General features: G+C 48.3%; 1 protein-coding gene and 1 long non-coding RNA gene across 2 annotated transcripts; both read right to left on the bottom strand.

The window, feature by feature from the left end:
• Positions 1–103: 103 nt before the first annotated feature.
• Positions 104–5007, bottom strand: Gpatch4 (G-patch domain containing 4). The gene is made up of 5 exons (XM_051157438.1): positions 4895–5007; positions 4719–4805; positions 1832–1923; positions 1516–1566; positions 104–1312 (listed from the first exon to the last, which is right to left on the bottom strand). The coding sequence occupies exons 1-5, from the start codon at positions 5000–5002 to the stop codon at positions 532–534; spliced, it is 1119 nt and encodes a 372-aa protein (XP_051013395.1). The 5' UTR covers positions 5003–5007; the 3' UTR covers positions 104–531.
• Positions 5008–5059: 52 nt separating this feature from the next.
• On the bottom strand, positions 5060–13201 carry LOC127199399 (uncharacterized). Its single transcript, XR_007831934.1, has 3 exons — positions 13035–13201; positions 5575–5710; positions 5060–5184 (listed from the first exon to the last, which is right to left on the bottom strand). It is a non-coding gene; the product is annotated as an uncharacterized LOC127199399 (long non-coding RNA).
• Positions 13202–13788: the final 587 nt, after the last annotated feature.

Raw genomic sequence — 13788 nt, 5'->3', positions numbered from 1 at the left:
TCAGTCAATCATGGTTAGAAACAGGCAGAGTGGGTAACCCAGCCCAAATATCTACACGTATGTTTTTCTTAACCTTCGCAGCATTTGAAAATGAAGGCATTTTGCAGGATGAGCTAGTGTATGACTCTGACCCAAGAATTCATGGGGCGGAGGCAGGTGGATCTCTCTGAGTTCTAGGAAAGCCAGAGCTATCTTAGAGAAATTCTGTCTCAAATAAATACACAGAAAGACATTTCGCATAAGTCTACATTTCCAGACTTTAAGCAGAGACGCTCTTTCATATAGATTCCTCTGTCCTGACTCCTCTTCCTATTAACCTTTAGCTGGTGAGCTGCTGGGCTCTAGGGTTTATACTTTTTTGACAGCAAGTTTCACAGGGGACCACACCCATCCCCTCAGCTAGCACGGAATGGTTTGGCTCTCCTCAGCCGACTGGTGCTCCAGAGCTGCTTGCATAATAGGGCTGTACAGAAACCCTGCCCAAAGCCATCTACCGTTGAAAAGCAATCAGCTGAGAGCCACCTTGGACCTTTAGTCTCTCTTGCGCTTCTTCTTTTTGGCTCTCTGGTCAGGGTTGATGCCAGCCCTCTCCTCTAGGTGTGGCTGACGTCTCTCGCCTTCATTCTCTACGTCCCAAGTCTTGCCATCACCATCTGTATTGTTTATGTCCAAAACCTCCTCCTCACAACACTGCTGTCTTTTCTTCTTGTCTTTTCTTCTGACCTTTCTCTCTTCTTTTGTTAGGTCATCCTTCCCTCCTTCATCCTGGGTGTCCAAGTCCTCCCCACACCGCTGCCTCTTCTTGCTGCTTCTACAGGGGTCAGTGTCTGCTCCACTGTCCATGGCCTTTGTTCCATCTGTCCCATCCCTGCCTCCTCCATCACAGACTCCCATCGCCCCCTCTCCTTCATGATGCTGCCTCTTCTTTTTCTTCCTCTTCCTGGAAGACTGATCACATTGCTCTGTGTTCAGGTCTCCAGGCCCCCTCGCTCCTGCGTCGTCTTCCTCCCCACTTCCTACAGCCATTTCGCCTCTCTCACCTTCTTGCCTCTTTTTCTTCTTCTTCTTGCTTTTCCTGAAGCTCTCCTCCGTGTGTTCAAGGAGCCCCTCACCTAGATTCTCTGCAGTTGTTGCAGCCGCTTCCTCTTCTTTATGCTTCCTCCTCTTTTTCTTTTTTTGGGAGGGCTCGCTGTCAGTCTGTGGTTGAGAGGTGCCCACGTCCTTTGAGCCTTTGAGCCGAGCCAGGAAGGCCTGCTCTTGGGCCTCTAAACGAGCAAGCTTGGCCTTCATTGTGATTCCAGCCCGGGCAGCCCTAAGACAGATGGGTCCAAGTCAGCAAGGGCATTATAGAGAAAGTTGGGACTAGAAGGAGGAGAACTGCCTGGCTTCAAACATGACTGTGTCAACAACAGCAGTTATTCCCCTGGAATGAAAATAATTGAGAGGTGGCACAGGCTCTCCTCAAGCATAGGCAGAAAAGATGGGAGACCCAGAGGTTGTGTGCAAGCAACTTACTTGTGTGCTGTTCGCCCCTTACAAGCTTTAAGTAGCATCTCATCAGTCACACTGTAAGGGCAGATGACAAGTCACAGATATGAGAAAGCTTAAGTTTTTTCTGTCTAGAAAATATACATCTTCACCATATCTTGTTCAAAACCTGGCTAAGAAGTGCTAAGAATACAAAGATCAACACAATCTAATGAATTCCACAGCACCCCCCACCCCCACCCCCTGGCAAGAGCCGAGCCAAGCATTAGGGTTAGCTGTTCACTCTCTTAAGGTCCCCAAGCATCTCCTCCCAGATGTCCTCAGTACCAAAATAAAGTCTCACATCTTTGGAGGCATGGGTTCGTGGTTGTCATCGTCACTGCAGCTCCCCAAATCTCTGTCAGGCTTCTCTTCACCCGAGGTTAGTGTAGCTGTCTAGAAGAGAAACGAAGATGGACGAAGCCACGCCAGTACTCCTGTCTCCTAGAAGCCCCTAGAACTCCCTGCCCAAGTTTGAATCTGAATCTGACAGCACAGAGCCATGCAGCCTGCACATTTCGGTTCGGGCAGGAGATGGGCCACAGTAACTGGGAAGTGGAGCAGCTGGGGTTTCTCTGGCTCACAGCTGGCTGATTGAAGAATTAAGCAGGGAAAAGTGCTCGTAATTTTCATAGCGGAGGTGGCCAGTACCTGACAATGAAGGCACACTCCTATTCCCAGTACTTTTGCTTAGCTAGATTAGCAGGACTAATAATGGGCCACATAGCTCAGGATACAGAGTACAGTGACAATGAAATGGGTCCCGGTGAGGAGATAGCTCAGGCGGTAACAATGCTTGCTGTGCAAACATGAGGGCCTAAGGGCAGACCTCCAGCACCCACACAGACGTAATCCCAGCAAACATGAGGGCCTAAGGGCAGACCTCCAGCACCCACACAGACGTAATCCCAGCAAACATGAGGACCTAAGGGCAGACCTCCAGCACCCACATAGACGTAATCCCAGCATGCAAGAGGTGGGCATGAGATCTCTAGACAAGCCAGCTAGGTAGCTAAACTAGACAAATTAGCAAGCTCTGGATTCAAGTGACAGACCCCTAGCCTGATATGTAAGGTGAAGATCAAGAAAGCTACCTAATGTCAACCTCTGACCTTCAGTTACATGGGCACCTGTAAACATCTGTACCCACACATACCGTATGTGAACATATACACGCACCAAATACAAATAAAGAAAAAAGAAAAAGAAAGAAAAATTAAGATGGAGCAATCTAGATGTTATTTAACAGTTATTTAACATGATGGATGCTGCCTGTCCCACGGATAACTTGGGCCAGGGTTTGGGGAGTGGTTTCTAGAGGGTGCTTATGTGTAAACTCAACCTGAAGTCAAGCAATGGTCAAGGCCACGTGAGGGGAGAACACAGAATCTTTCTTTCTTTTTTCTTTTCTTTTTCTTTCTTTCTTTGAGTCACGGTTTTTCTGTAGCTTGGCTGTCCTGGACTTGCTTTTCAGACCAGGCTGGCCTTGAACTCAGAGATCCACCTGCCTCTGCCTCCTGGAGTGCTGGGTTTACAGGTGTGTGGCGCGGAGCCTTGCTAAACACAGCTTCTTGAAGCAGAAGAAACAGACCCAGAGAGAACAAGTGGGACTGAAGCAAGAACATAAAGGGCTGTAGAAGCCTCACTAAAAAGGAAGGTGGAGAGAAATGTTAATCCAGCAACACGGCTGCTCTGGCAAGGGATCACATCTAAGTCTATGTGGTCAGGCTGGCATACAGACAAGCTCTGGATTATAATATGATCTGGCCGAAATACTGACACACCCTTATACACAGCTTCAATCCCACACAAAGAAGGTAAGGTTTGTTTAAAGAAGGAAGCAGCCATGTTTGGAGGTGATCTCTAATTGAGGGGCAGACAAAGAGGAATTAGAGAAAGGTTTGACAGAGCGAGTCAGAGATAGAATACATCCAACTCTTAAGAGAACAGGACAGGACTAACTACCTAAGAGCAGTGCAGGGAGAGAGAGAGAAAGCTTTTTTTTTTTTTTAACTGAGTTGATTACTAGGGCAGTGTTACAGAGACAGGTTGCAGAGAGAACAAGCCAGACACAGGTGAAGACAGAAAGCCAGAGAATGAGAAGGAGCCAGAAGATCAGAACATATTGTCAGAACTAGTTTAGGCCAGGCAGTTTGAGCAATTCAGTCACAAGTGAGAGAAGCCAGTTCGAATCAGTTAGCTTGGAGCGGAGTTTAGGCAGGAACAGCTGAGTTGGACCAGCCAGCAAGAGTTCAGAAAGAGCTAGAAAGGCTTGGGGATGGTTCTCATCTCATCCCCTCATCTGAGGAGAGAAAAACAGCATTTACAGTTGAGCCAGACAGTGGTAGTGCACATCTTTAATCCCAGCACTTAGGAGGCAGACAGATAGATCTCTATGAGTTCGAGGCCAGCCTGACCTACAGAGTGAATTCCAGGACTGCCAGGGCTACACAGAGAAACCCTGTCTGGAAAAAACAAACCAAACCAACAAAAGGAACACGATACAATTTGTGTTTCAGATAGGACCCTATGGATGCTTTGCAGAAGGTCAGCTAACTATGGTGGAGAGCGAGACTAGAGGCAAAGAGGCTCATGAAGAGGCAAGGAGTGCCTAAGCTGAAGAGTAGATGCCACCAGACATAGAAACTGGGAAGGACTGCTAGATAGCCCGGAAAGCCCTGCGCACAGAATCTATGCTCACTAACTGCTGGTTTTCTGTAGCTACAGTGAACGAAGCTGGAAAGCCTGGCTCCTCTTCTTTTTACCTTTCTTAGCCAGCTGTGGGCTCTTCAGCAAACCCATGTTTCACTCTTTGGGTCACATATGCAAAATGAGGATGGACCAGGTAACCTCCAGGACTCTCCTGGCTTCTGTATTGTTTTAAGTTAGACACCAACATAGCCTACCCCACTGGCCCCTAACTAAATAATGGCCTGCCTGCTTGCCCTCCCGCCTTCCTTCCTTCCTTCCTTCCCTCCCTCCCTCCCTCCCTCCTTCCCACTGTTCACTGCTGCTTCCCCCACAGATGGTAGGGTCCATGGAACTTTACCATCTCAATTCTGGATGAGGGCATGGGCACAGCAAGGCTGGACCCAGGATCTCAGTGAGAATCAGTTGGTCACACAAGGCAATGGACCAGGACCCAGGGGAGACAGGGGAGCAGTGGAGAGCTAGATTTCCCACTCTAGTACCTTCACGAACTTCTGATACAGCAGACTAGGCTTGGGGTGACTGCGCTGGGTGGTCTCCTTGGAAAGGCGCCTTATCTGTACTCCATCCTGTTGGAAAGTACCAGTGAGAAGGTGGCATGCTGGCCCTCCCCAGCCCACCCCAGGCCAGCACGCTTCATCACCTGACAAGTTCTTACCTTCCCCTTGTCCACTACCAAGCTGGCTGCAGTCTTGTTGAAGAGCTCACTCCACCAGTGGTTTGTAAACTCCTTGGCAGGGTCATGTCCCACCTCCAGGTGAATCATGAAGGAAAGTCGCAGTCTGAGCACCAACCCACCGGCCCTCCAGTCCCCGCCCACCCACCGGCCCTCCAGTCCCTGCCCCCACTCATGCTGACCACCTCGCGGTCTCACCCCGTGCGTGTCTTGCTTCAGTGTCACCTTGAGGGCCTGGGTGATGCCGTTCTCTCTCCGGCCCAGGCCCTTGCCTGCAGAGGACAGTGAGTGAGTTATTTCATAGCCCACCTTGAGCCCTCACCAAGTCCTCCTCGGCTAACTGCCATTCCTTACACTGGTCCCTGGGTATTCCTGGCCTTCTGAAGCCTACCTCACTCCGTCCTTTCTACTCCTGCCTGCTCACTGAGTTCCCCTGTCTGAGCCAGAACTATCTTTTTTGTCTTATCTCTTTCCTGCCTCTAGTCTGCCCAACCACCTGTCCCTCATTGTCCCGTTATCCAAAAATGGGGATGTCTCCCATTCTTCCCTTTTCCAGATGGGTCAGAAAATGTGTTACTTCTCAAGATTTCTCTCTACACTGGTTTCTCCACTGGTGAACTGACATGGGTGGAGGGGAGGGAGTGGAAGAGGCCCCAGGACACCTTGAGTCCATCCATGCTTCAGCAGCTGCTCCTCAGCAAACTTCATCCCACGACTCTTGGCCACTGGGGTGACACTCATGGTGGGCAGAGAGGCTGCGTCCTCACGGTCTCACCAGGGAAGATGTGGCACCCTCCTCTGAATAGGGAAAGAAAGGCCTGGAGATGCAGCTTAGACAGCAGCGCGCTTTCTCACACACACAAAGCCCCAGGCTTCCGCCCCAGCGTCATGTGAAGCAAGGCATGATGGCACACAAGTGTAATCCCAGCCCTTGGAATGTGGAGACAGGAAGCTCAGTCCATCCCCAGCTATAGAGAGGCTGAAGCCAGCCTGTGCAACATCAGATCCCAAATGAGTTAAAAAGAAAGGGGTGGCAGTGTGGGCATATGGCTGTATCTTAGTAGGTAGAGTGCTTGCCTAGCATGCGTGAGGCCCGGGTTCAACCCCCAGCATTTCATAACCAGTGCACGCCGGTAACTCTAGCACTGGGGAGTGACAGCAGAAGGGTCAGAAGGTCAAGGCCAACCTGGAACACATGAGGCCCTGTCTAGTGCTTCAAGTGCAGAAAGCTGCTTCTGTAAGGCTTTTCTTTCTTAAAAAAAAAAAAAAAAAAAAAGTTTAGCACTGAGTGTGGTGGCACATGCCTTTAATTCCAGCACTCAGGAGGCAGAGGCAGGTGGATTGCTGTGAGTTCAAGGCCAGCCTGGTCTACAAAGCAAGTCCAGAACAGCCAAGGCTAAACAGAAACCCTGTCTCAAAAAACTAAAAAGAAAGGAAGAAAGAAAAACAAAAACAAAAACTGAATCTAGGTCCTCTTTAAAAGCAGTAAGTGCTCTTAACCACTGAGCCATCTCTCCAGGCCCAGAATTCTTTTTCTAGAGTCCTGGGGAGACACCAGGAGGAAGACTGGTCTTTGGGAAGTCCTCTCTCTGGTCAAAGGGGCCAAAACAAAACAGGACAAAGGAGGGCTAGTGCTAATCCTGACACCTAGATGTGCCTCCAGTTACACCTGCAGAGGATAACAGCTTAGTTAGCCTCTGTGCAGTCTGTTAAGAGGTTACCCTTTTTACGTTAACTGAGGTGGGAAAGCCTCAATCAGCGGCACCATTCAATGTCCTTGGGCTCTGTCTAAAGGAAGCTACACCAGAAAGATGGCTCAGTGGGTAAAGGCGCTTCCTGTCCAAACCAATGGCCTGAGCTTAATCCTAGGGACCCACTTAGTAGGAGAGAGCTGACTTCCGTGGGCTGTCTTCAGCCCTCCAGACCCATGCGCATTTATTCTCTGCCTTCCCCGCCCCGCCCCATACATTAAAATGTGAGATAGCATGGGCAGCTGGCTAGACTAAGTCATACAACTAACGTATGGAGAATTCAAACCAGGAAGCCTGCCTGCAGAGTCGGTAAGATCTCCCCGAATATGTCATCCCACGAAAACAAGGTTCTGCGGTGTTTGGTAACTTGAGCCTGGAGAATGTATTTAAGAGAGCTACGGTCTATCTGCTGCTCCAGCATCTGCACCGTCCTGGTGTGGGAGCCACGCTTCCTCCCACATGACTGGTGGACCAGGCTTTCAGAAGCTTCCCTTTGAAACTGCCTAGTGTAGGGAGGGGGCGCTAACTGAGCACTAAGTAAACACAGATGGCTGCCACTCGGCATCACCTCATACTTCATAAACAGTCCTGTCGGGTAGGTAGGAGCCTCATCTTACAAGTGGGAAAACAGGGGCCTGGGCTTCTTGCCTGAAGACCTACTCAGCCCTGATTCCAAGAGCTGCATATTTCTTCACAGTAGCCCGCACATGCTTCCCTTGCTCCAGATTGGCGTTGCCCTACTTGTACACTGAATTTGCCTCCAAAATGGCTAATGACACATCACACAAGACACTGAAAACAGAGACTACCAGTATTAATTTGTGCTAAGACCATTTGTTATGGGTGTAGGAGACAACTGCTCTTTGTTTTTGTTTTGAGACCACGTGTCCCTGGCTAGCCATCACTATGTAGATCAAGTTGCCCTCAAACTCAACAGAGATCTGCCTGCTTCTGCCTGCCAATTGCTGGGATCCAAGGTGTGTGCCATCACCCTGGCTACAGAAAACCGTTACAGCTGACTACTGCGACTCCTGGGGTACCTCTGGAACGTCTCAGGACTAAAGGGGAGGACTTTCATTAGATCTAAAGTCTATCAATGCCCTTTATAAAGTCCAACACAACTTAGGCAGTATCCCTAGCATTATCTATTAGGTTTAAGAATGATAAACAGGATGGCTGGAAAGATGCTCAGAGATTAAGAGCTCTGGCTGCTCTTCCAGAGGTCCTGAGTTCAGTTCCCAGCAAACACATGGTGGTTATAACCATGTATAATGAAATCTGGGGCCCTCTTCCGGTGTGCAGGCACACATGCAGGCAGAACACTGTATACATAGTAAATAAATAAATCTTTAAAAAAAAAAAGATGAACAGGATTTTAAAAAACGATTTTAAAAATTATTATGTACACAGCACTCTGCCTACAGGTACAGAAGAGGGCATCAGATCACATTATAGATGGTTGTGAGCCTCCATGTGGTTGCTGGGGATTGAACTCAGGACCTCTGGAAGAGCAGTCAGTGCTCTTAACTGCTGAGCCATCTCTCCAGCCCAGAACAGGATTTCCATCCACTAGAAGGTGACAGGTGACATCCAGGCATAAGCTGTCCAAGTCTCCAAGGAATAAACTGGAAAGAAGTATTTAATAGATTTAAGATGTGGCGGACAACTTGAAACATTTTCTACCTGTAATGGCAAAGTGAAATAAAAAACTTCACAAAGCAGGAGATAAAAATCCAGAGTCTGGTTTGGGAGCTCCCGAGTAGGAGTGTCAGCATCAGATAGTAGGAGACACGGCCCAAGAGAGATGGGCTCAGAAAACCTGCACTGGACCTCAGCAACTCCAGGGATAGACACTTCAAGGAGCAGGAACAACCCAGCAGGTGCAAATGTCAGGCTTTCCCTTGGTGCTGCCAGATCAGCTGTAAACGCCATTTAAAAGGGCCCCTTCTTGTGCACTCCACTCTCGTGGAAACACTAGGGAGAGGTCTTTGAATCGTTAGTCACTGGTTGTAAACTCAGTGGGACCAGAATCTTCAGGGGAACTTAAATACAGAAGCCAAGTAGGGTGCCAGTGATGCAAGAATCACACAGGGCGGGGCTAGCACCTGCAACCAGGAAACTGAAGGTGTGGCTTGCATCTGAGGCCTGTGAAGTGCCACCTACTGCCCAGACCAGGGCGGTCACACTAGCTCCCAAAGGCAGGTCCTGGGAAACTGGGCAGGAATCCAAAGACACTCAAGACTGGATCTAGCAAGCCAACCAAAGACCAGGTGGCTTCTACACTCCAACCCCCACAGCACATTCCTTTCTGTAATACCTGGCGGTAGTTGAGAGGGCCAGCTCTGGCCTGCCGGCTTCTCTCTCCTTTTGCCTTTTCTCTCCAAGAGAACACAGATCGGCCAGATCTGTTTTTCAGGATCCCAGAGCTGCAAATGCTCCCCCTTTTTTTTCCTCTCTCTGGTTTTTTGAGACAGGGTTTCTCTATGTAACAGCCCTGATTGTACTGGACTAGCTTTGTAGACCAGGCTGGCTTCAAATGCAGAGCGATCTGGCTGCCCCTGCCTCCCGAGTGCTGGAATTAAAGGTGTGTGCCACCACAGTCCAGCTGACTGGTGCCTTTTTTTTTTTTTTTTTTTTTTTAAGATTTATTTATTTATTAAGTATACAGTGTTTTGCCTGCACATACACCTGCACACCAGAAGAGGGCACCAGATCTCATTATAGATGGTTGTGAGCCACCATGTGGTTGCTGGGAAGTGAACTCAGGACCTTTTGAAGAACAAGCAGGGTTCTTAACCTCTGAGCCATCTCTTCAGCCCATGGTGCCTATTTTTATACTTGGCAATTACTATATTTCACAGTAGGCTACTCTTTAATATAGACTGTGCAGACAGCATTCTAATTTTGGGAGAACAATGGGGCTCAAGCTGGATGGCCAATCATCAGTCTAGCAGAGGAAAACAACACCTCATCCCTAGGACAGCCTAGGCCCTACTGTACACTATAACTACTTATGAAAGAATAAAAACGCTTTTTAAAACTAAGGAAAAAAATTAAGGGGCTGGAGAGATGGCTCATAGGTAGGTTAAGAACACTGCTCTTCCAAAGGTCCTGAGTTCAATTCCCAGCAACCACATGGTGGTGGCTCACAACCATCTACAATGAGATCTGGTGCCGTCTTCTGGTGTGCAGGCAGACACGCAGACAGAATACTGTATAAATAATAAACAAATATTTTTTTAAAATTTAGTTGTATAAGTGTTTTGCCTGCATGTTTGCAATGTGCGCCATGTGCACACAGTGCCCTCAGAAGCCAGGAGGGGGCGCTAGATGCTCTAGACCTGGTATTACATAAGCGCTTGTGAGCTACTTACCATGTGGGTGCTGGGAACTATCAGGTCCTCTGGAAGAGCAGTGAGTCTTAACCACTCAGCCACCTCTCCCGCCCACCATATAAATTCCACCAAGGACCTAATCCCTGATGTGTCAACCTCAAGGAACAAAACCCACCAAGGTAATATAGCTCCTCCAAAAACTGAAGAGACCAGTAGATTAAAAAGTGGTCAGGACTTCAAAAACAAAAGCACCGTGTACAAAAACCTGGCACGGCGCGGTGTGCACTTGTAACCCCAGGGCTGGCCAGCCAGCCTGACCAGACACTCTGTCTCAAAGAATTACACCTAAGACTGACCTCTGACTTCCATGTGCATGCCTGCGCGCACACACACACACACACACACACACACACACACACACACCCCAGGGGCTGGAGGGAAAGCTTAGTGGTTGCTCTTCTAGAGGACCTGTATTTGATTCCTAGCACCCACATGACAGCTAACAACCTTCAGTTCTTTTTTTTTTTTTTTTTTTTTTTTTTTTTTTTTTTTTTTTGGTTTTCTGTATAGCCGTGGCTGTCCTGGCCTCTTGGTAGACCAGGCTAGCCTCGAACTCACAGAGATCCGCCTGCCTCTGCCCAACCTTCAGTTCTACTCTCCTCTGGTCTCCTCAGGGAATCAGGCATACATGGGACACACTGACATACAAGCAGACAAAACACCCATACTCAAAAAAATGTATTTATTTATTTATTGAATTAAGCTACTAAATCTGCAGTAACCTGTTACATAGCAATGAAGCTAATGCACAGGACAGCAGCTGACAAGAGGCTATAGAGGAGATGAAGTTATTGATGTGATGTACAAAACAAGTGCTGGGGCCTGGAGAGTGGTTAATGTCTAGGAGCACTTGCTCTTGCAGAGAACAAGGGTTTGGTTCCCAGCAAGCACAAGACAGCTTACAACTCCCCACACCCTCTAGTGGCATCATACATGCACTAAATGTATATATATACAAGCAGGCAAAACACTTGTACATATAAAATAAAAATAAGTGAATTTTAAAAAATTAAGTAGCTGAGCCAGGCATGGTGACGCATGCCTTTAATCCCAGCACTCGGGAGACAGAGGCAGGCAGATGGCTGTGAGTTTGAGGCCAGCCTGGTCTACAGAACAAGTCTAGGACAGCAAGGCTACACAGAGAAACCCTGTCTCAAACAAACAAACAAACAAACAAACTAACTAACTAACTAACTAAATAGCCAGCCTTGGTGATGTACACTTTTAATCCTAGCACTGGGGAGACAAAAGGTAGGTGAATCTCTGTGAGCACGAGGCTATCCTGGTCTACAAAGAGTTCTGGGATAACCAGAGCTGTTTACACAGAGAAACCCTGTCTCAAAAAATCAAAATAAAATAAAATAATAACACAATTCTGCCAGCCCTGTGTGTAGCACACTTTCAACTTAAGAAACAGAGACTGACAGATTTCAGTGAATTGGAGGCTGGTCAATAGTAAGACCCTGTCTCAAAGATAGATAGATAGATAGATAGATAGATACACAGACAGACAGACAGACAGACAGACAGATACATACCAGCTCAGCCCTTTGGGCTGAGACTTTTCCAGAGACCCATGAGGTCAAACGCTTTTTTCTCCGAAACCCTCCCACATTACTTGTCCTTTCCCTTTCTTTTTTTTTGTTTTGTTTGTTTGTTCAAAACAGGGTTTCTTTGTGTAGCCCTGGCTATCTTGAACTAGCTCTGTAGACCAAGCTGTCTAAAACTCATAGCAATCCGCCTGCCTCTGCCTCTGGAGTGCTGCGATTAAAGGCGTGCACCACCACATCCAGCTCCTCTCTTTCTTATGACTGCATGGGATATGTAGTTCCCAGGTCCCACACCAGTGATAACACTGCTCTGTTAAGGGAATACACTCTTGTGTACTCACTCCAGTGTCTAGGAACATTTTCCAATTCTGCATAGCTAAACGCCAGCAAAGGTCATAAACCTTTTAAGGGGGGGGTGTAGGATGTTAGTAGGTGCCTCATGGGGAGCAAGTCCAGGACGAATCACTTTTCTATCCACTTTCCACTGGGAAAGATGATTACACGAAGCCCGAATGATGACTGAACTCTGAGCACAGCAATAGAAAACGGGGCAAAGAAGTGGTCCTACCTTCCCTCTTGGTTTTTTGTTTGTTTGTTTTTGGTTTTTGTTTTTTGTTTTTTGAGATTAGGGTCTAATTAGGCTGGCCGGCCAGGGTTAGACACCTGCCTGCCTCTCTCCCGGGTGCTACCTTGCTTCTTGATATGGAAGCACAAGTAAAGTTTAGATGTTTAAGTCACTTGACAACTGCTACCTCTCAGAAATTACCTCTGACTACCTTAACAGTAATAATAACCATACTCCACACTTGTCGTGCATGGACTCAACACCAGGCTTTTAATAGCTTCACATGGCTCGTCTCATTTATGCCTGCCAACAATCGTACTAGAAGGTATTACTTACGCTTAATTTACGAAGAAGAAATAGACCACTGATAATTTTAGTTACTAGCTGAAGCCAAACAACTGGCAAGCAATAGATCCAGGACTGGTTGAGAAGAACTTAAGAAGCAGCTACTTTGGGGCAGCTTGTTGCGCTCTCTGCCGTAAGAAAGACTTCCCACATACTATTCCTCGTCAGGGTAATTCAAAACCACACTCCCCGGAAGTCGGAGACCAGCTTTATTTCCTAGCCCTTGACAATTACAGCGAGAATGCGGTCAGCGTTTCTGGGTGGAACTGACCCACACAAGTAGGACTTGCTCTTAACGCACTTGCAGTGGGCGGGCGTGGGCTGACGCAGCCAGATCTGTGTAGGCTGCAAGCACACTCACTGTAAGGAGCTGTCTCCTCTCCAGTCAGTTTTCCGGGATGGCCACAGCCACCCATCCGCAGCGGCCTAGAGGGCCCACAGCCGCACAGTCAACCGGTGGAACTACTCCCGGATCTTCGCCTTTGCTCCCGCCCCTGAGGAAAGTAAGCCCCTTACCGTCAGTGCCGGGTCCTCTCAGTAAAAGCACGTGTCACACAGGACTTGGGTGCAGCCATCTTCCCGGAAGTACACTTCGGTCCTTCTAGGATGAAGAAGCCATAGAGATGCCCTGACAAAGGCCACGCCCCCGGGTGGTTGCCACGGGAACTGGGTTCCTGACTTAGCGCAAGTGTCCTCCTCGCCGCCTTGGCAAGCGTGGCTGGGCCCTAACCTCGATTTTGGGTCCCTCCCTGAGCTTTCCAGAGGCCGCGTCACCCATGAAGCTTAAGAGCACGGACACTTAGGCTCTGGGCATCGCTGTAGTTGTTGGTCCAGCACCGCTTGACACACTACTTTATGCCGGGACTTGTCTCGTACTGGGGACACAAGGATTAAGACTCGACCCTTTACTTGGAGGACCATGTAGACTTGCTCAGGAAAGCCAGGCAGCATCTGAGCCGCACACGTCTACCGCCCCCAACTAGCTGTTCCCAGGCTTCTGCGGCCGCCCAAGAACAAGAGGAGAAAACCATGTCATAATTGCCTTCCATATCAGAACTGTCGTTTGATTGCCACCTAGAAAGTATTTAGCACCAAGGATTTAATAAAGAAAATACACTGGGGGCTGAAGAGATGGCTAAACCGTTAAGAGTGTTTGTTGCTGGTTCTTACCCCAGCACCCACATGGTAACCCCAATTCCAGGGCATCCAACACCTGACATCTGAACGCATGCACACACATACACACAGGCAAAACACACACTTAAAATTA

This window comes from Acomys russatus, chromosome 15 (assembly GCF_903995435.1).
Source record: "Acomys russatus chromosome 15, mAcoRus1.1, whole genome shotgun sequence".
NCBI lineage: Eukaryota > Metazoa > Chordata > Mammalia > Rodentia > Muridae > Acomys > Acomys russatus.
The sequence above is the reverse complement of the archived record's forward strand: the minus strand, read 5'-3'. Positions and strand labels throughout refer to the sequence as shown.